The 20148-nt window shown below is 42.1% G+C and overlaps 1 protein-coding gene across 4 annotated transcripts in view; it reads left to right on the top strand.

Moving 5' to 3' along the window:
* The window catches only part of BMPER (BMP binding endothelial regulator), a 251830-nt gene extending 241738 nt beyond the window's left edge, over positions 1-10092 (top strand). For all 4 annotated transcript variants that reach the window (XM_045052595.1, XM_006929299.5, XM_019825682.3 and 1 more), the window contains one exon: positions 8681-10092. In XM_045052595.1, the coding sequence (XP_044908530.1) occupies positions 8681-8862 (182 nt within the window). In that variant the 3' untranslated portion in view covers positions 8863-10092. The remainder of the gene's footprint in view (positions 1-8680) is intronic.
* Positions 10093-20148: the final 10056 nt, after the last annotated feature.

Raw genomic sequence — 20148 nt, forward strand, 5'->3', positions numbered from 1 at the left:
TTGAATCTATCAGAAAAAGACTGAGCTATACGGAGCCACGTCCCATCCATCCATCCTGCTGTAATTTAGGGCTCTGCAGAAACTTATAAACTTCATTAGCTGTGGTGGTGCTGTGGTAAAGCTTATATTAGATACAGAATATAGGAGTCCTCTCTTCCCAGCCCACAGCTATACTTAGCACCGTCTGAGTGCACCATTTGAGGACTATGCATTCCCCTTGATTTCAGGGACCAAATCTCAGGAGCTAAAATTACTTTTCTAATGGACGAGGAATATGGCTCTCGAAAGATTTCATTTACCACTTAAAATTAATGGAGCCATCTGAGTGAAGTATAACTCTGTGCAGTTGCAGGGGAACCTTTACACAAATACACACACACACACACACACACACACACACACACACTATGAACTTGCACAGGTTGACAGTTGGCACATGAAAAATAAATTTACGGAGACATGCAGCATCTTTCAGTGGATTCATTTCCAATTGATCTGGAATATTGAAGACTATAAGAGTACCCTTTACTTATTTTTAGCTCCCAGATCTTTTTGACTTATGACAGCACGTAAGGGCACTTAATACAGAGAAGAGAAATTTTCCAGAGTAAAAAGCTTGGAGGTTGAACAAATAAGAAGCCAGCCAGGCAAGAAACTCTGAATGAGCAAGTGACATTTCCAAACGTAGCCTGGATTTTAGCACTATCATGACTACTAGCACAAAGCGTATGCCCACTGCGTGTGGCAAAAAGGACTGACGGAGCTCAAGCTTAGCATGTGAATTACTGAATATAATATACTATGCAAAGGACCATCATAAAGGTCTAGAATAAAAGTTTAATAATGACCGTTTATATTAACATTCACCATTTTCTAAGCACTTCCTTTGCCCCAAGGACTACACTAGCACTTTTATGACATTTTATGTTGTTAATTCTGCATTATAATCTATATGGTAGCATTCTATTACCCACACTTTACGGATAAGGACATTGAGGCTTGGAATATTTAAGTGATTTGCTGCAAGCCACAGAGCTAGAAAATGAGTAGGTTGGGAATGAAACCCAGGTAAATTTGCCTCACAGCCTCTGTAGTTAATCCTTATGGAAACAGACCAGCAAGAGCACTGTGGAAAAATATAGTCAAATATGAGTATATATTTATTTGCATATTTACATAAGCATCAACTAATTTATTCAAATATTTGTTATGTAGGTCTTTCCGATTTCTATTCATTTGTGCCTTATCACTGATAGTTGTCAGTTGGTAGTCTCTGACCGTAACTTTGTTATGCTCTTGCCCTCGCATCTTACCTGGCCATTCTCGGCAGATTTCCTGACACCTCCCTGTAGCCCACACTAATTGTCAGTGCACTTTCAGTAATGCATTTTATAAGTGGAAAAGCATCTGGGATACTCAAAGTGGCGTGTGTCTTTCTATAGCACATCAGATAGCCTGCTGGGTTCTATGAGCAGGTTTTCCTCTGTCTCTATAAATTCCAGGTGCTTCTAGCCCTTTGCTGTAGCAACGGCTTTAATTATACACAGTGAGCTTCTCCTTGGCCAACTGGGTGCCTCCTGTAAAGGATTAGGAGATAAAGTCAGTACGGGGATCTTCAACACTCAGTAGGGGATATGGAGGCAGCGGGGTTCCAGAGGGCACAGAGCCGTGCTTATTGAATTTATTGATAAAGCTAACACCCAGCGCTTTTCTGAGTTACCGCATGAAGTAACACATAATGCTGCTTGGACACATTACACAGTGTCTGCTTGTGTGTCCCCTAGAGAACAAATGCATGCCAACCCTAATCACTTTGGTAGTTGGCTGGTTTTTCTTTTTTAAATTATTTAACCAGATGAATCCTTCTTTAAATGCATATGTTCAAATTGGTCACAGTTAGGTTTTATTTTTATCTTTTTATTTGTTTAAGTTTATTTATTTGTTTTTAGAAAGAGAGGGAGGGGGCAGAAAGAGAAGGAGAGAGAGAATCCCAAGCAGACCACACTCTTAGTACTCCTGACATGGGGCTCAAACCCACCAACCGTGAGAGCATGACCTGAGCTGAAATCCAGAGCCAGATGCTTAATCGGTTGAAAATAATATATCTTTTGTCTTTTATATATATGGAAAAAAAACATTGAATTCACAGAAGAGTCAAACAGGGTCGGAGTCAGTATTCACTTTCTAGAATCATGTAACAGTTGATGATCAATTTGAAGGCAAATCTAATCATGGCATCCCTTAGCTAAAACCCTTCCAAGACTCCCCCTTGCCTAGATTCACAGCCCCTGCCTACTTGTCTGCCTTTGTCTCCCCATCTCTCCCTCCTCAAATTCCGTGCTCCCACCTACCAAATTGAGACCCCCTTCCCCTGATGGAGCCGGGCAGTTTATTGTTGCCCGCATCCCACACTTGCCGTCTCTCTGCCTGGGGAGCTCTTCCCACCACAGTCTGTCTGACAGCTGCTACTCACCTTTTAAGACCTAAGTGGGCTCTGTTCTCTGAGGTCTTCCTAGATGCTGACATCCCCTCAACCTCAAGTTGATGTCTCTCTCTTACTCCTCCATGGTACTTTGCTCTCATGATCTGATATAGTGCATCTTGCATTTTATTAAGAATCTGTTTAGGGGTGCCTGGGTGGCTCGGTTGGTTGGGCATCCGACTTCGGCTCAGGTCATGATCTCACAGTCCGTGAGTTCGAGCCCTGCGTCGGGCTCTGTGCTGACAGCTCAGAGCCTGGAGCCTGCTTCAGATTCTGTGTCTCCCTCTCTCTGACCTTCCCCCATTCATACTCTGTCTTTCTCTGTCTCAAAAATAAATAAACATTAAAAAAAATCTGTTTATGGGCCACCTTTACCTGTTCGGTGGTAAACCCAGGCTCCTGTAATGGGAGGTCAGAGATGATACCTGATTCACACTTGATTCCTTGGCCTAAGAGAATGCCAGCCACGTGGCAGATACGCAGGACATGTTTATTAATTGAAATGGAAATGGCAATGGTGTTTGTTCAATGAGAAAAGACCTTTTTTCCCCCCTAGTGGTTCTGCATTTTCTACGTTCTACTTTCTCCCCGTAGATCGTGAGAGAAATAATCAGTGTTCAGTTGGCCAAAGGTGAAATGTCACAGCAGAGCATCAGGAAGTTAAGTGGTAGAGCCAGAAGGAAGAATTGAGAGGTCAGAGAGAGGATGAGACATGGGAGAGCTTGTGTCTATGAGAGAATGTGGGGAAAGGAAAGAACATGGGTAGGAAAGAGGAAATTCTATCAAGTTTTTGTACTGCAAGTGATCTCTGCACGGTTTCAAGGGAAACAAAGTATCTGGAGGGTGAAGTGAGTTCAAAGAGGCTTTCTGGAAGCAGCTGAGTGGAAAATGAACTCAAGGCCAGCCAAATGTAATCCACACTGGGAAATGAGATGATGGATGGAGCATCATTAAGATTAAGTCATCCTCCAACAGGCACTAACATTTAATAAGCTGCTCCTGTGTGCTTGGCCCTGTGCCAGAACTTTGGGTCATGGTAGAAGGGACTCTGCCCACAGGAGCCTGGGCCTTGGCAGGTTACCCTCTTCCACCGGGGATGATTGTCCTAGTGACCCCTGGAATTTAAAAATCTACAGCTACTTGGGCCCCAATGCAGAATGAGAGCAAAAATCTTCAGGGAATGGGGCTGAGAAATATCTTTTAAAAGATCCTCAGGGGACTCTTATAAGCTTCTCTGATTAAGAACTACAGCTGCACTGGAGATGGGGGATTAAAACAAATAAATAACTGTAATGTGAAAAGTGCTGTGGGGTGCAGAGGGAGGAAGGACATTCTGGGGGAGATCCAGGAAGCTACTTGGAGGAGGTGCCATTTGAATTAAGACTTGGAAAATGATAAGATAGATTGGGAAGAGAATCAGAACTAGAAATTAGAGATGAAACTGTAGTAACTGATAGAGAGAAGACAAAACAAGGTAAGGGGAAGAGTCTTGGAGGTCATCGGAACTTGTAATGCCAGGGGAGTAGGCAAGGAAGCCCAAGAGAGAGGTGTTCTCCAAGTGTTAGCAGAAGAGCCTGGAGAATTCAATGTCCAAAGATAAAGTAGACAATAAGGCCAAATATTTTTGTGGAGAGGTTATAGGAGAATGGGGATGCCGGTGGATATAGTCATGACTGAAAATGTTGGTGGGAACTGCTTCAGTAAAGTGGTAGGTGAGAAAGAAAGACAGATCACCCATGTTGATTAATTGCAGAGGAATTGGATATAATGACTGTGAAGTCTTTTATGAAGTTTGGAGGTAAAAGGAAGAAGAAAGTAAGTCTGATAAGAAATCTTTTTTTGTCAAAGATTAGTGTTGATCTGAAAATGTTGGTAATATTTGGAAGCGGAGCCAACAGAGATTAATGTTCAATGAGAAGGACAAAGAATAGAGCAAGTTCCTGGAGGAGATGGGTCAGAAAACAGGAATGGCCAATCAAGGATGGGTGCAGATGTGGAGCAGGGGCAGTGGGGAGATGAGTTAAGGGTGCTTGTGCAGATGACCTAAAATCATCGATGAGGAAGGGTGGGCACTCTGAGGCTGAGGATGGGCTCCAGTAGGGTTTTAGGTGCAAGATGATGGGAAACAGTAGGAGCTTCCATTGTGCACTTACCTCCCCTTTGGAAATAGTTGCCTTCTCATTTGCTAAAAAGACACGAGTCTCTACTGTGACTGAAGTATGAATGTGAGGGTTGTTTATAGGATTAGTTCTCAATTCTGACTGCATATTAAAATAACCTGGGCTAGGTTTTTTAAGGGGGTTGTCAGGTATCGGGAAGTTCCCTGATGAAACTGATTTTCAGTTTTGAACACCATTGTTCCACGGAAACATAACAACACATGGATATAGTTGTTGTGTGTGAATATGGTATTCAGCTAGGATGTTTCCAAATTATTAGGCATATACAATGTGTAGGGTATTCTGTTAGCCACTGAAAAGCAAAAAACAAAAAGCAAAACAAAAAAAAACAACTTTGAAGGGATCTATCAAAAGCCAAAAGATTATCCAAAAAGCAAGCAAGATTTAAAGGAATAGTTATGTTGATCTACCCACTCACTCATCCATATATCGATGCGGGTCCTCTAAGTACCTACTACACGTTAAACACCACACTACTGCTGAAAATAGAGAAACAAAATAGCCTTTCCCTCTCGTAGCCTAGATTAAGCTGGAGAGAGGATTATAATTTCATGTTGCAAACGCAGAAATGGAGGTGGGCAGTGGGTGCTCTGTGAATACAGTCAAGGGACAGCTCACCCAGGTAAGAGAGGTGGGAGAAAAGGTTGGGGAGTGTCTAGAACAGGGGAAGTTGGGGTGGGTGTATTAACATTCACCAAGCTAGGTGATGGCTCTAGATCAAGGCAGAGCTTAGGTCTCAGGACTGACTTTGCTACAGGCAGTTCCTGGTAGCGTAAGAAATATGATTAAATTGTGAAAAGCCGAAGCAACTTAATACAGTTACACTGTAGAGGTGATGTTAGGGAATGTAGCATTAATGAGTAATACTAAGTTTTTACTTATCTACTGTATCATTTGGGATCCAGGCAGAAAACAAATGGCACACTCAAACTTACTAATGGAAGTAAGTTTAATAGATGGATGTCTTATAAAGGATTAAGTAGGATGTAGGAAAATAACAAAGAAAAGCCCAGGGCCCTGGAAATGAGCTGTTCTTCCTCACAATATTTTGATACCAGATGTGTGGGGCTTTTTTCTCATATCAACCAATTCTCCAAAGTTTCAGAGACCAACTGGATGCCCTGCAATTCAATTCAATTCTGACACTACACAGAATTAGCCCAAGGCTGCACAGGCTTAAGGGCTCAGTGTCACAAGACTGCCCTCGCTTCAGATGCCAGTTGCAAGTAATGGGTCCTCAGGTTAACCTCACTTCTGTGTGCCTTGGCTGCAAAGCAGGGGGAGGGAGGTGTTCTTACTATCCCCCTTCCCTTTCAGACTTAACAGTTTTCTAGACTACTTCACTAACCTCTGGAAAACACTGTGTTTACTATTACTGGTTTATTATAAAGGATACCATTGAATAGACGAAGAAGTGCATACAACAAGGGACAGAAGGGTCCTGACATAGGAGTTTCGGTCCCACCACCCTCCCAGTACTCTGATATGTTCTTCAGCTCTGAAGTTTTCTGAACCTTGTTGTTAGTCATTTAGGAGTTTTTATAAGGGTTTCATTATGCAGGCACGATTGATGGAATCGTTGGCCACTGGTGATTAACTCAACATCCTCCCCTTCTCCCCTTCCTGGAGATTGGGTGGTGGGGCTGAAAGCTCCAGCCCTCTAATCATGCCTTGGTCTTTCTGGTGACCAGTCACATCCTGAAGCTATCTAGGGTCCCCTAGCCACCAGTCATGTCATTAGCATACAATAGACCCTTAATGCTCTAGAGAGTCCATGAACTTTAGGAGCTATGTGCCAGGAACCGGGGACAAAGACTAAATATTTATTTTTTATTATATCATACCCTGTGTCATAACAGAGAGGCTGTTATCATTCCTGGGCCTAAGGAAGCAAGGGAGGGGTTGACTGTCAGAAAATGGGGACAGAGAGAGCTCTGTAGAGTATAAAAACTACTCATTAGGAACAGTGGCATTTGTTTGAGGGGTGCAGTGGCCCGCAGTGATGCCAGAAGGAGAGGGCTAAGGAAATCAGCAACTGGACCTCACTCTTCTCCTTTCCTCCAATTGCCAACTAGTGTTCACCATTCAAAAGTGAGCCAGTTGAAATCATCCCTAGAGATCAACACAGAGCACAGACATAGAGCAGGTTCAAGAAATAAAGAGAGTAGGTCTAGAGGGGCAAATGGAAAGTGTCCAATCCGCTCTCTGGTGTAGTTAGATCTGTTTCATAACTCATTTGTTTTTTTTTTTTTTTCAGCAAGTATGTATTGCTGGCTTCCATACCTAACGCCCTTTAGGAGCTAGCGATGCAGTAGGAGACTCGATGAAAACTGTGCCCTGAAGGAGTGTATATTCTAGTGAGGGAAGACAGAATAAACATGTTACAAATGATAGAAATGGTAGTGATATGTATAAAGAAGAAAAATATGGAAAAGGAATCGAGAATGTGAGGCTACTGTTTTGGATAGGAAGTTACCTTTGAGAAAACACCTCAAAAAGGGGAGAGTAAGTCAGGCATAGAACCAATAAGACTACATTTGATGTTTCAATATAATTGGCTGGCAATAGCTTCCCGTAACCCATCCCTCTATTGGTATATCATGTCATGTATCTCTACCAAGAAAGCATCATATACAGTGGCTTTGTTCAAAACAGGTGGTTGGTAACAGTTTAGTTTATTTAACAGCTTAGGCAACTAGGACAAGGATAGAAATGCCAAAGCTTAATATGGAAATTAGAATCTATACAGAAAAATGATAATTATAGAGCCAAGTATTATAAAGTAGGTTTCACTCAGATGTCTCTCAAAATTCTGTGTTTCATACAGTTCAGGTTTTTAATAATATGGAAGAACTTGTGAGTGATAATTGACTACTCTTTACACAGCACCCCTTTTCTCATTTGTGTTTAACTAGTGTAATGGGTATTTGAGGAGCCTTATTGTAAGTTAGATGTGGTCAAACATGAATGTTCTGTGATAACTCTATATAATTTGAAAGATTCAATATAAGGCCCACTTGCTTGAAAACCAGTCCTATTTTTCAGTTTTACAATTACATTCTTTCCAATCTTTGCAAGGTATTATTTTGCAAACTGCATAAGCTATAATAGAGGTGTTTAAACTGATACTCTTCCATTGTTATTAAATTTGTTTGGAGCGACTTCAAATGAAGGTTAGATTGTTATTGGTATTCTTGGAAAGTCCTTCTTCTAAATCCCTACACGTGTCAACATTCCTACTCATGAGAATAAAGGGTGGCCTCTTTGTCACTGGAAATAACTCAGATGGGAAAATTTGTATGTCATACAACTTCCAGAATGTTTGTTTTCCTGACAAATCTATTCATGGGTTTTCAGGAACTCTTAGAATATTGTCAAAATCATTCTAGCTCTAAGCAAACAAAGATGACAAATTGGTTATGATTTGGCTAGCTTGTCATTTTTGTATTCTCTGTGGCCAGACAGCCACCTACTTCCCTCTCTCCAGTCACTTGTCTCATTTTTCCCTATTTGGTTTTACCCCACTCTTGCTTTAATTTGCCTCAAATTGATCACTATGATTAAAATATGTCGTGTATTTCCAGTAAGCTTGGTAGGGTTTTTTTTTTCCTGTATGTGTAATTCTGTGTATTTGAATATTGATGGGGCTGCACAAAATATTCCTATTTATCACAACTTGATAGCCCTAAGCACAATTTGGAGTTGATTTTTCATACTGTTCTCAATAACCAAATAACCTCATAGACTTCCCGGTAGCGTCACTAATGGGTAGTTTGTCTTCCCTGGGAGTAAAAAGCTTTCCATTTTATTTTACTTTGAAGATCACTAGCCCAGAAGGTGGATCTTTGATGTTGTTTTTTCAAGGGCAGGTGATTCCCAGAGTGTTTGAGGAACGTTGGATGTTTGCTATTTGGACGAGCCAGTGCAGTGGGTGACATGAGCCTGCAGAATGGCATTGGGCCGAGGTTGAATCTACGTGGCTCTTTCTCCACGTCTCACCCGTGTCTCCTTTTCTCAGCCACCCAGTGTAAGCATGGAGCTGTGTATGATACCTGTGGCCCGGGATGTGCCAAGACCTGCGACAACTGGAATGAGATCGGTCCATGCAATAAGCCGTGCATCGCAGGTTGCCACTGTCCCGCCAACCTGGTCCTTCACAAGGGAAGGTGCATCAAGCCAGTTCTTTGTCCTCAGCGGTGACCTTTGTTCTGCTCCTAAGACTTTGAAATCTGGTGTCTTTGACACTGAAGTGGAAGAGCCAATGAAGGACTGCGGTATTTGTGTGCTGATTCTTCAAATACACACAGAGTATATATGTGTACATATATAGATATATAGATATATTCAGAAACATTTCATCATTTATATAAACTATAGGTGGATTATTATATGTATATTTTTTGCTATAAGACATGTATTATTTCTAGGATCCTAATCTGTAAGCCATTGGATACATTGTATAAATAAGCCAGGTGTTTGTAATTTAATAAGGCAGCATGCAGACATATTGGATGGCTTTAACATCACATACATTTGTCATTTCTAAGAAGTTTTCTAAGAGACCTAAATTGCCTGCCTGCATTAATTTTAGCTTTGAATCAAGACTTGCAGTTGAGTGGAAAATGTGTTTCTCTGGAGAAGGGCAGAGTTATCTAGGGGCATTTCATGCTTCCAAAGAAAGGAGTGTATGCCCTAGGGAGATGACTGGTGATTGGTGACAGGACCTAATGGTGCATGTAAAGCAAGGGATAGGTTGTTAGACTTTATTGGGTCATGGTCCAATATTATTTCCAAAACCGATTGGCTAGTTGCCAAGAAATATATATTTGTCAGTAGAGCATAACCAAAGAATTGAATGGTTTCTTGCCATCTTTGCATATTCCTTGAGTCACCTAATTATACATGTGTGTATGATGGATGTGTCCATTTATATGTCGCAGTGAGATTAAAGAATGTTTGGGTGACATGTCAGTTTTATTGAGCATGAGCAGATATTTAGGGAAAGTTTTGCACAACATATGAAAGAATAGCCATTTCTCTGAATCTTAGAGCAATTTAGGATGGGCCAATATGATGAGTTCATGTAAGCCATCTATGTTTTGTGACTATTACATGTGTAAAATGAAAACCATTAATTATTTCTAGAGAATTCCTAGCCCAGTGCTATTTGGTGACTGTTAATACGTCATGATTCTACAAAAAGAAAGCCTTTTTTGACCAGTTTATTGAATATCAGTCCAAACAAAGACTGGTCTCTGTATTTGCTCTAATTTACTGGTAGTTTACTACTGGTCATCAGATGAATTTCCTGACTTTTTTTTCAGTTGAATAAATGAAAATGTCAACAAAACAAAACCCACTAATGTTTCATTTCAAGATACTATGTTCCACAGTGTAGTCAATAAAGGGCTCAATATTTAAAACAATGCATTTTCTCTTTCAAGATGTGCTGTGTTATATTTTATAAGTAAGCTATATCAACTTCAAATTGGCCAATTTTTAACATCTTTATTTGGATATAATAGACAATAGGAAACACCCCAATTTTTTATGTATATATTTTCATCTTTTCTCCCCTCAGAAAGTCCCCCTTAAAATTTCTTGCAGGGCTGGTTTAGTGGTCACAAACTCCTTTAATTTTTGTTTGTCTGGGAAACTTTTTATCTCTCCTTCTATTTTGAATGACAGCCTTGCTGGATAAAGAATTCTTGGCTGCATATTTTTCTGATTCAGCACACTGAATATATCCCACCACTCCTTTCTGGTCTGCCAAGTTTCTGTGGATAGGTCTGCTGCAAACCTGATCTGTCTTCCCTTGCATGTTAGGGACTTTTACCCTTGCTGCTTTCAGGATTCTCTCCTTGCCTGAGTATTTTGTGAATTTGACTATGATATGCCTTGTTGATGGTCGGTTTTTGTTGAATCTAATGGGGGTCCTCTGTGCTTCCTGGATTTTGATGTCTGTGTCTTTCCCCAGGTTAGAAAAGTTTTCTGCTATGATTTGCTCACATAACCCTTCTACCCCTATTTCTCTCTCTTCCTCTTCTGGGACCTCTATGATTCTGATATTGTTCCTTTTTAATGAGTCACTGATTTCTCTAATTCTTAAATCATGCTCTTTTGCCTTAATCTCCCTCTTTTTTTCTGCTTCGGTATTCTCTATAAGTTTGTCCTCTATATCGCTGATTCTCTGTTCTGCCTCGTCCATCCTTGCCACCGCTGTGTCCATCCATGGTTGCAGCTCAGTTCTAGCATTTTTAATTTCATTCTGGCTATTTTTTACTTCTTTTATCTCTGCAGAAAGGGATTCTAATCTATTTTCGACTCCAGCTAGTATCCTTATTATCGTGATTCTAAATTCTGGTTCAGACATCTTGCTTGCATCTGTGTTGGTTAAATCCCTGGCTGTCATTTCTTCGTGCTTTGTTTTGGGGTGAATTCCTTCGTTTTGTCATTTTGAAGGGAGAAAAGGAATTAATGAGGTAGAAAAATTGAAATGAAAATAAATTAAAATGAAAATATTAAAATGAAAAATGAAACACACACACACACAAATCGAATAGATGATGCTAGATCCTATGTGTGTTTTGGTCTGGGTATTGAAAGTGGTTTGACAGATTAGAGAAAAAAAGTGGGGGGGAGGAAATCATTTGAGAATTTGAAAAAATGAACACACTGAAGTAGAGTAAAATGAGATGATGGGGGTAAAATAGAATTTGAAAAAATATACACAAAAGTAAAGAAAAGAATATAGTAGAAAAAAATAAAGAAAAATATTTTTAATAAAAATTAAAAATATGTTTTTTTCTTTTTCTGTATTTAAGAAAAAAGAAAAGAAACGAAAAAGAGAAAAAAGATAAAAAAGAAAAAAACAAGAAAAGAGAAATCGTTTCAAAATGTGAAAAAGTGAATGCACTGTAGTAGACTAAAATAAAACGATGGAAGTAAAATAGAATTTGAAAAAATTTACATAAAAGCAAAAAATATAGTAATAAAAATTAAATAAAAAAATATTTTAATAGAAATTGAAGGTAAAAAATGAAGTTTTTCTCTTTCTGCATTCAAGAAAAATAAAAGAAACAAAAAAGAGACAAAAAGAAAAAGAAAAAAGGAAAATTGTTTGAAAATTTGAAAAGGTGAATACATCGTAGTAGACTAAAATAAAGTGATGGAAGTAAAGTAGAATTTGAAAAAAATTACACAAAAGTAAAAAATATAGTAATAAAAATTAAAGAAATATATTTTTAATAAAAATTGAAAATAAAAATAAATTTTTCTCTTTCTGTATTCAAGAAAAGAATTGTAAAAGAGAAAAAGAAAAAAGAAAAAAGAAAAAAAAGAAAGAAAATTGAATAGATGAACCTGCTAACAGATTGAAGTAGGACTGAAATTGCTTCGTTTTCCCCTAGAAGTCGGAGTATGTAGCCCTTTAGAGTCCATAAATTAAGCCGGCAGTGAGACTTGTGTTCTTGAAGAGCAAAGTTGGCCCAGTTGGGCGGGGCTCAGTGTAACAGCACCGCTTTCCACTAGATGGCGCTGCTAGCCTACTGGGGTGGATTGTTGCGGCATTCGTAGGTGCATATACGCATGCGTGGGAGTGGAGAAAATGGCGCCACCCAGCTACCCAGGCTGTTCTCCGGGATCAGCAATCGTGCACCTGTCGTCTGTTTTCAGCTCTCGTCCACCCCCCACTTTTTCACTCTCCGTGACCAGTCCCTAGTACCTCTCTCCCGAGTTTCATCTCAGATGCGGCTGTTTCCCAGGCCCCTTACTTACAAAGGACTGTGGCTTTGACCCGTTCCGCCCCTCTATGGGAGGGTCTCACTGAGCAATGGCCAAATATTGGCTGCACCCAGGAATGCCCACTGGACCCTGCTGCTGCTGGTGCCCTGAGACTGTGGCCAGGTGCCAGCCCGCCCCAGAAAAAGTTCGCAAGACAGTGTAGCAGCAGTGTTTCAGGAAAATCACACCACACATCTGGCACCGGGCTTCACCCTTAACAACCTTGCCCTGGCACCAGCGACTGTGGCCGCCTTCCAGGGTCTGCTGGGAGCAGGTGCCTTCAACAGTCTCTACCAAATGTCCTTCCAGCAGTGGAACCGCTTTGCCCTGTGTGTCCCGAGAGCCTCCCGGACCCCATTCTGTTCCTGGGGATTCGTCCTTCCCACCAGAGCACTGCCAGGTATCGAGCTGAGGAGTTGCAGACTTTGCGCTCCCCTTGTTTATAGTCTTAATGGAATTTAAACCCTCTCCTTTCTCCTTTTTCCCTTTTTAGTTTAGTCCCTGTGGCTATTTCCAATTTTCCACTTTCTCTCCAGCTGCTTTTGGGGAGGGGTGCTTTTCCCGTAGTCTTCCCTCCCCCCAACCCCAGTCTCCGTCCTCTCCCCACCTGCAAAAGCGGCTCCCTGCCTGCCGCTGGCTTCTCTCTCCCCAAGTTCACCTCTCCACACCATGGTACCTGCTGAATTCTGTGGTTCAGGTTGTGCAGATTGTCGTGTTAATCCTCCAACCAGTTTTCTAGGTGTGTAGAATGGTTTAGTGTTGGTCTGGCTGTATTTCATGATGTGAGACACACAAAAACTTCCATGCTGTTCTGCCATCTTGGCTCCTCCCCAGAAACCCCCAAATTTGTTACAATCAGCATATTGCCATTGCCTGTTACAACATTTGTGTTCCTTTTACCTATATACATGACAGCTAAAATATTAATTTGGATTTTTTACTGGGACATCTTTAGTTGTTCGAGTAAACTGAATAAGTACAGAGTATAATATTGACTGGCTGGGAATGTGTTCTGTGGAACCACCAGAGAATGTGGTTATTACTGTTTTCCGTGGGTCCTAAACATCTTAATATCTGGGACCCAAGGTAGCCAGGTCATTGCTTTAAAGCTGCACTTGGAAAGGGAGTTTTTTAAGGGACTTGGGTTCCAAATATAGTTTCTGAACTTGTCCACACTGTTTAAGCACTTGGGGCCACACTTTTGCTTATCTGTCACACAAAGAGGCTGAGTAGCATATAGGCAGGGTTAAGAATCAGGACACCTAGGCATCCTGCCTCTGGTGAGATTACTTGCACAGACATCTGAGACACTTCGAGTTTGCAAAACTTTTACATTTATAATCTTATGTATTTTCCCCCTGTACTGAATGGAGGTGTGGGGCAAATCAGTTGACCTCTCCTGGTTGGTTCCTTTTTAGATTATCTTTAATTTTTTTATATCATCTTTAAATTCCTTTCCAGTTCACTCTGAGTTTTCCCTCTGTAAAAGAGGATGCAGAAGGGAAAATTGGGAATGGTTACTGTTCATGATTCATCCAAAGACTGAGTGGCTTTGCCCAGTAATGCTTAATAGCCTCTATCCCAGCATTTTTAATTACACCTAACTATGGTAAATAAGATAAAGACGCTTCTTCATGGACCAACTCTGTCAGTTTGGGTGGCATCATTACAAGTGTGTGTGACGTACTTTATCCATGACTAGTTTAACCTTTGTACATTTTTTCCATTCCTAATCCTAGAAAAAAGAGAAGGTAGAAAGGACAGAGGGTTATTCAGGCCTACTAATTCAATCAGGCAGCTGTCTGATGGGGGGCATGGGGAAATGAGCTGAATGGTCCGTTTGCCATGTTCTGGTTTTGGCCATGGGCTATAGGTGAGCATTGGTTTTGTCTAACGGCTGATGATAATGGAGATTAACCAAGCGCTTTGGTGATAGTAGCCCCGCCTTATTTACATGGGGTACTTTCAATGGGTTCTCAAAGGCTAACTCCTATGGAGTTAGAGACTTTGAAATGAAAATGTTGTATTTCGCTCTTCAATGTATATACCTAAACTAGCTATTCATGTTGGTTCCATGGCATATATAAAATTAAAAGATGGGTTAGTATCACTCTGCCTACATACATAGAATCCCTATTTTAATGATGCTATTAGCTATGAATATTGAATTCGATGAGGGACAACGCCGTTGATGAAGAACAGGCATAATTATGAGTCTGATTACATGTAGTAGGTGCTTAGTAAAAGGAAGTCCTTTCCTCACTCCCTGTGAAAATAGGAATATTTCAAGACCCTGAACTAAAAGTTTTGAGCTGGAAAAAAAAATGAATCTTTGACACTGACAGTAGCAATTATTCATTAAAAAGGTGGTACGTTGAGAATCGTCAACTCTTCAGGTGGAAGGTCTCCCTCTATTCACCTGAGCACCTGACCACCAGCTTGTAAAGGGCATCTCTAATGAAATGAGAAGGACCCAGTGGTCGACTCTTCCCCAGCTTTCGTCGAACACGGATAAACCATTTTGACGGGAAAACTTTTTCTTGTTATGAAATGTTTCAGACATATAAAAGATTTAGAGAATAATGGTGCAAAAACACCACAAGTACATTACCCTAATTAAGAAAAATAACCTGGTAGGTAGTCAGTAAATTTTTCTTACATAAACAAAATCAAGCCAAGCCTCACGGTTGCAACAGCTCTGTGTGGAATCATTCCTTGTTGAGTTTCTGTTCACTGACTGCTCTTTGTCACTCACATCCATATGGATCTAACAAACGCTAAAGATGTGAGCTGAAAAGCTCTTGGGAGAAGGAGAATGCCTTAGGGGACAGGTGCCAAGATATTTTAATTAGCTATCTCTTGCAAACATAACCCGCAGGAACAAGCAAAGATCGTCTCCGGTTCTAAATCCTGAAGTGAAAATCTTTTCAGAAACCAGGATTTTAATTCTGAAAATTGAGAATGTTCAAGTGGCCAAGAATGAGCAAAAAAGGAGAAGAAACCAATACTGGTGATTATGCTGACCCTGCATTCATAATCCAGACGTCTAGTCCTCTAAGGGGACCTTTTGGGCTTTAGAGCCATGTCGCTATATTGGGCTTCACTAAACCAATCGAATGACAAACATTTGCATGAGATCCATTTTTTACTATGGTTCCCTTTCAGATTAATTTTGAGAAAGTCAGCTACGAAAACATTACTGTGGGGGAGGAGGTTGGGAAATCTATACGCAAACTTGAGCCTTAAAGGGGAATTCAGAGCGAGCCTGGCTAAGCAAAGTGAGAAACATGTTCCAGGTACAGGGAAGGCAAAGCATTGAGGCTGTGCTGTAAGAAGTGTGGTGTGAAGAGAAAGGTAAAGCACCATGAAGGGAGGGCCTCCTACACATGCCAAGGAGTCTGAGCTTTATTTATGGGGCAGCCATTCCCAAAATGTTTTATGCCATAGTGCAGTCAGAAAACAACATTTGTCTGGGGTGCCTGGGTGGCTCAGTCGGTTAAGCGTCTGACTCTTGGTTTTGGCTCAGGCCATTATCTCATGCTTTGTGAGATAGAGCCGCTCATCGGGCTCTGTGCTGACAGCACAGAGCCTGCTTCAGATCCTCCCTCTCCCTCTCTCTCTCTTTCCCTCTCCTGCTCTCTCTCTCTCTCTCCTTCTCAACATAAATAAATGAATATTTTTTAAAAGTTGGGGTAAAAATTCAGAGCTGTTTGCAGTAGCACTTCCGTGACTAGAGCTTTGTCTCAGCGGGTGAAATGAGGTGGGATTTGCAGTGGAAAGGGCAGGTGGGAGGTCCCTGAGATAGTCCAGGTGAAAGGTGAAAGACCCCCAGAACTCGGAGGTAGGAAGGAAAAAGCAGAGAGCTGTGTCACAGACTGAATGGCAGTTAAGCAAGTTTCTGGCTTGAGTGATGGGCGGTGACTATGCTAGTGTGTCACGTAAGGAACACTGGCAGGGGGCAGGTTTACGGAAATTTCTATTGTAAAAAAAAAATGTTTTCTTTACTTCCACAGACATCCTGAGCATTCAGATGCAGACACGGTCCTTAAGACAGTTACAGTCTAGAACCTGTGAGTTGTGGTAAACCAGAGGAGCACAGAGTTGGCCGTGGAACCTCGGAAAGCCCAATTTGGGGTTTTCTGCTTGGGTATAGGTCAAGGAAGTTTTGCTAGAGAAAGTGACTTCTCAGATAAGCATTGCTAGGCTAATTAGGCTCTACTTATTCCTTCCTAGGCTGAATGCAAAATAGTGCATGTGTGCGCACGTGTGTGTGTGTGTGTGTGTGTGTGTTGGCGGGGATGGTGCGGTCTGGAAGTTTAAGGCACAAGTCACAGCGCAGATAAGGAAAAAAATAAGCAGGCAGCCTGGGAGTGCAGAGAACACCAGGTTTTCGGTCCTGCCGGGGTTCAACAAATTCACGGAACTCTTCTGAGCTGTGCCAGTGTAGCTCACACGCTCTGAGAGACTTTGCAAGCTTCCTTTGATTTCTGGTGGGGTGAGCACGAGCAGAGACTGAGGAAATGTTGGCATTTTGTTATAAGCCCTCTTTGCTTCCTGCACCTAGGTGTGTTTGAGTTTCCTTGATGTGTCTTCTGAGCATCTAGAAAGGGAAAGAAGAGGGAAGAGGCTTCTAATGAGACCGTTCTATCTGACCTTCCGTGTTGAACTGTATAGTGAAGAGGGCCTTTCAGACCCTCTAGGCACTGCTTGCTTTTGTAGACCTGGTCCAAGCAGTAACCACGGCTTCTACTGAGCTGGCTGACGGTAGGAACAGAGGATGCTTAGGGTCCACACAGTGTCACAGTCCTAGTGTCAGCAGGTCTGGTCACACCTACGGGTAAAAGGCCTGGAAAACATAGCTTGCCTAGAGTTCTGGTTGGAACGATCTTGTCATGTTGTAGCCACATTATGTCATAATCCAGCTTATGCCTTAAAAGCTGACATAAACTTCTCTGCTTCCTCCAACTGGAATTTGGCTTACTAAGTAATTCTTCTGAGGGGTTCTTTGAGCGGTGAAATTTTGGGCTTTAGGAAATGTTTGTGGTGATGAAAAAGTTTCACTTTGGCTCCGGGAGTGTAAATACCATTTGTTATATTGCCATTTTCACCATGTTCCGACATGTAATTTAAAGAATTGGATCCTGAACAGCTCCTTCTGGCTCGGGTGCTTAAGCAGGCATGAAGGGGCGAGGAAGGCAGCAGGAAGCTTGGCCAGATCCCTTCCTGCACTGTGCAGGCTGCTTCGGGAGCCTGTGATGTGAGGTGTTCCTGCTGGATCACCTGCACACTTCTGGAAGAAGGCGGTTCAAAAGGATTCTCAGTACAGAGTCCCACTGCCCTCCTGGAAACAGCCAGACTAGGGGCGCTCAGTCTACGGAACTTGCTCGCTCACTTAACTTGTTCTCGGAACTAACTGGCTGTGATAGGAAATTGCAGTGGGAAGAAAGAGAAGATTAAAAGGCAGGCTTATCCATAGCATCTGCCACTCCTATCCAGCCCGAAAACCTCAGGGAGGACGTAGGACAGGCTGCTTGATCGCGCTGAAAAGCATTCTCCACTCTGTTTCCTGTGACGACATTCCGGGAATATCTGTTTTCATAGTCAGAGCAGCCCAGCCTGAGCGATTTCATTTCCATGATGGATCCACACGGCTATGCTAATTTTGTGATTCCCTGAGATGCATGGGGGAGAATCCTCCCAGTGGTCTGCTAATACATTAGGCCATCCCGTTCAAAGGTGCTGGCAGGGGAATTTAGACTCTAAACCAGTTTTGGTTTGCCTGTTGAGATTCCCCCATCATTTATGGCATGAATGTCTTGCCCTTCTTTGCTCTGTCGTTGGCTCGGGTCACAGACTGGTAGGGTTGCTTTGGTTAAAGGAGATAAAGATAGCGGCCAGAGGAGCATCCCAGAGGAACCAGAATGTCCAGCGGAGCTGGGAGGTGTTTGCTGTGTCTAACTGTTCCTGAGGATCGGAGTGGATCCATCGGCTTCACCCTTCTGTTTGGGAATAGAGACGGCAGCAAGGGAGGGAAGGCTTTTTCTGTGATGATTCTCTGAATTTGCTATTTATTTCCTTCAGTTTTACTCTGAGGGGAAAAATATCAAGGAGCAATATGGTATACACATTTTAGTATTTTGCACTAAAATAACTTGGGTAAAATAAAAATTGTTTTCAAATTTTGGGAATTTTATATTTCAATGGATTCAAGTTCTACCCAGTATAATTTATTGAACGTTAAAATTTTCATATTTAGTTGATTTCAAGTGCATACATTCTGAATGCAATTTTCCAAAGTAAAACTTGTTTTCCTTGAAATTGGTTCCATGATTTACTGTCCATATGACTAGTTGATTGGGACGTCTGTTTTGTGACAGCAAATGTATGGAAATATCTGTCTAAATAAGGTATATGCATATTATTTTTCTCCTATAACGGCATTTATTCTCTTTTCATCACTAATGCATGTGACTTCATTTGTTTCTGCTCTTCCAAGTACAAGTGCACAATCCCTTCTCCTGGGAGGGAAGACCAGTAGGAGACAGGGTGAGGCTGTGAGGCAAACTGCAAACATGCAACAGATACAACCGTGTATGTGTACCTTTCTGCAGCACAGCCCAAGAAGGGCTGCAGCATGCAGGAATCATGCAGGGGTAGCCTAACCAATGTTACCATCAGACAAATGGAAGGAAATAATATCCAGTTTTGAGATTCTCATCCTATGAACTGCATAGCCTGACCCACATTATCTCTGGGAATGTGCCTTTTATGACACAGGGGAACAGAGTCCCCATGTCTAAAAACCACCACTGAGCTCCTTCAAAGCTGTAATCTGTCATCTAGATGGCTAGGCTGTTAGGGGTAGGAGCAAAAAGGGGTAAGAGGGCCTGGCCCTTCTGATGGCATATGCTGGCTGGCTGGCAGGGATTTTGTAGGCCTGGGCCTACCTGGTGCTTGGACCCTGGGTGTGAGCAGGTGCGCCAGGTAAGCCACCATAGGTCATGGGCACAGGTGTGTACATGTCTGGGAAGGGGTTCCTGCCAGATGTCCCCTGAGCCTGTAGAAGTGGCCTCCTGCTTTCTGCTCATGCTTCTTCCCTGGTAGAGAGGAAAGTTTTCCCTCACAGATCATGGGATCTCAGCGTTTCCGGCCAAAGATCCCAGAAGCTGGACTAGAGCATGCAGGGCCAATGGCAATTCTTCCTTGAGAAGAAGCAGATAACGGTGTGGCTTCCAGAGAGGTTTTACCGGGAATGCAAATAAACTATCTCGTCACTATTGACTTGTGTCCCCTTCCCTTCTACAGGAGCTCCCTCCTCTCACCTTTCAGTTTTGTCCCTTTATCTTACTTCTCTCCTCCTCTCCCTAAATGGAGTTTTCCCGTGCTTCCCTCTCCTTCTCCCTGATCGCCATTCCAAACTGGCCTGCCCTCCTGGAAGCATCTTATGTTCCAATACCTTCCTGGCACTTTTTAAAAATGTAGCTGACCTAGGGTCACCTGGGCTGGCTCAGTCAGTTGAGTGCCTGACTCTTGGTTTGGGCTCAGGTCATGACTCGGGGTTCGTGGGTTCGAGCCTCACATTGGGCTCTGTGCTGCCAGTGTGGAGCCTGCTTGAGATTCTCTCTCTCCCTGTCTTTGCCCCTCCCCTGCTCATTCTCTCTCTCTCTCTCTCAAAATAAATAAACTTAAAAAAATGTAGCTGGC

This window comes from Felis catus, chromosome A2 (assembly GCF_018350175.1).
Source record: "Felis catus isolate Fca126 chromosome A2, F.catus_Fca126_mat1.0, whole genome shotgun sequence".
Classification (NCBI taxonomy): Eukaryota; Metazoa; Chordata; class Mammalia; order Carnivora; family Felidae; genus Felis; species Felis catus.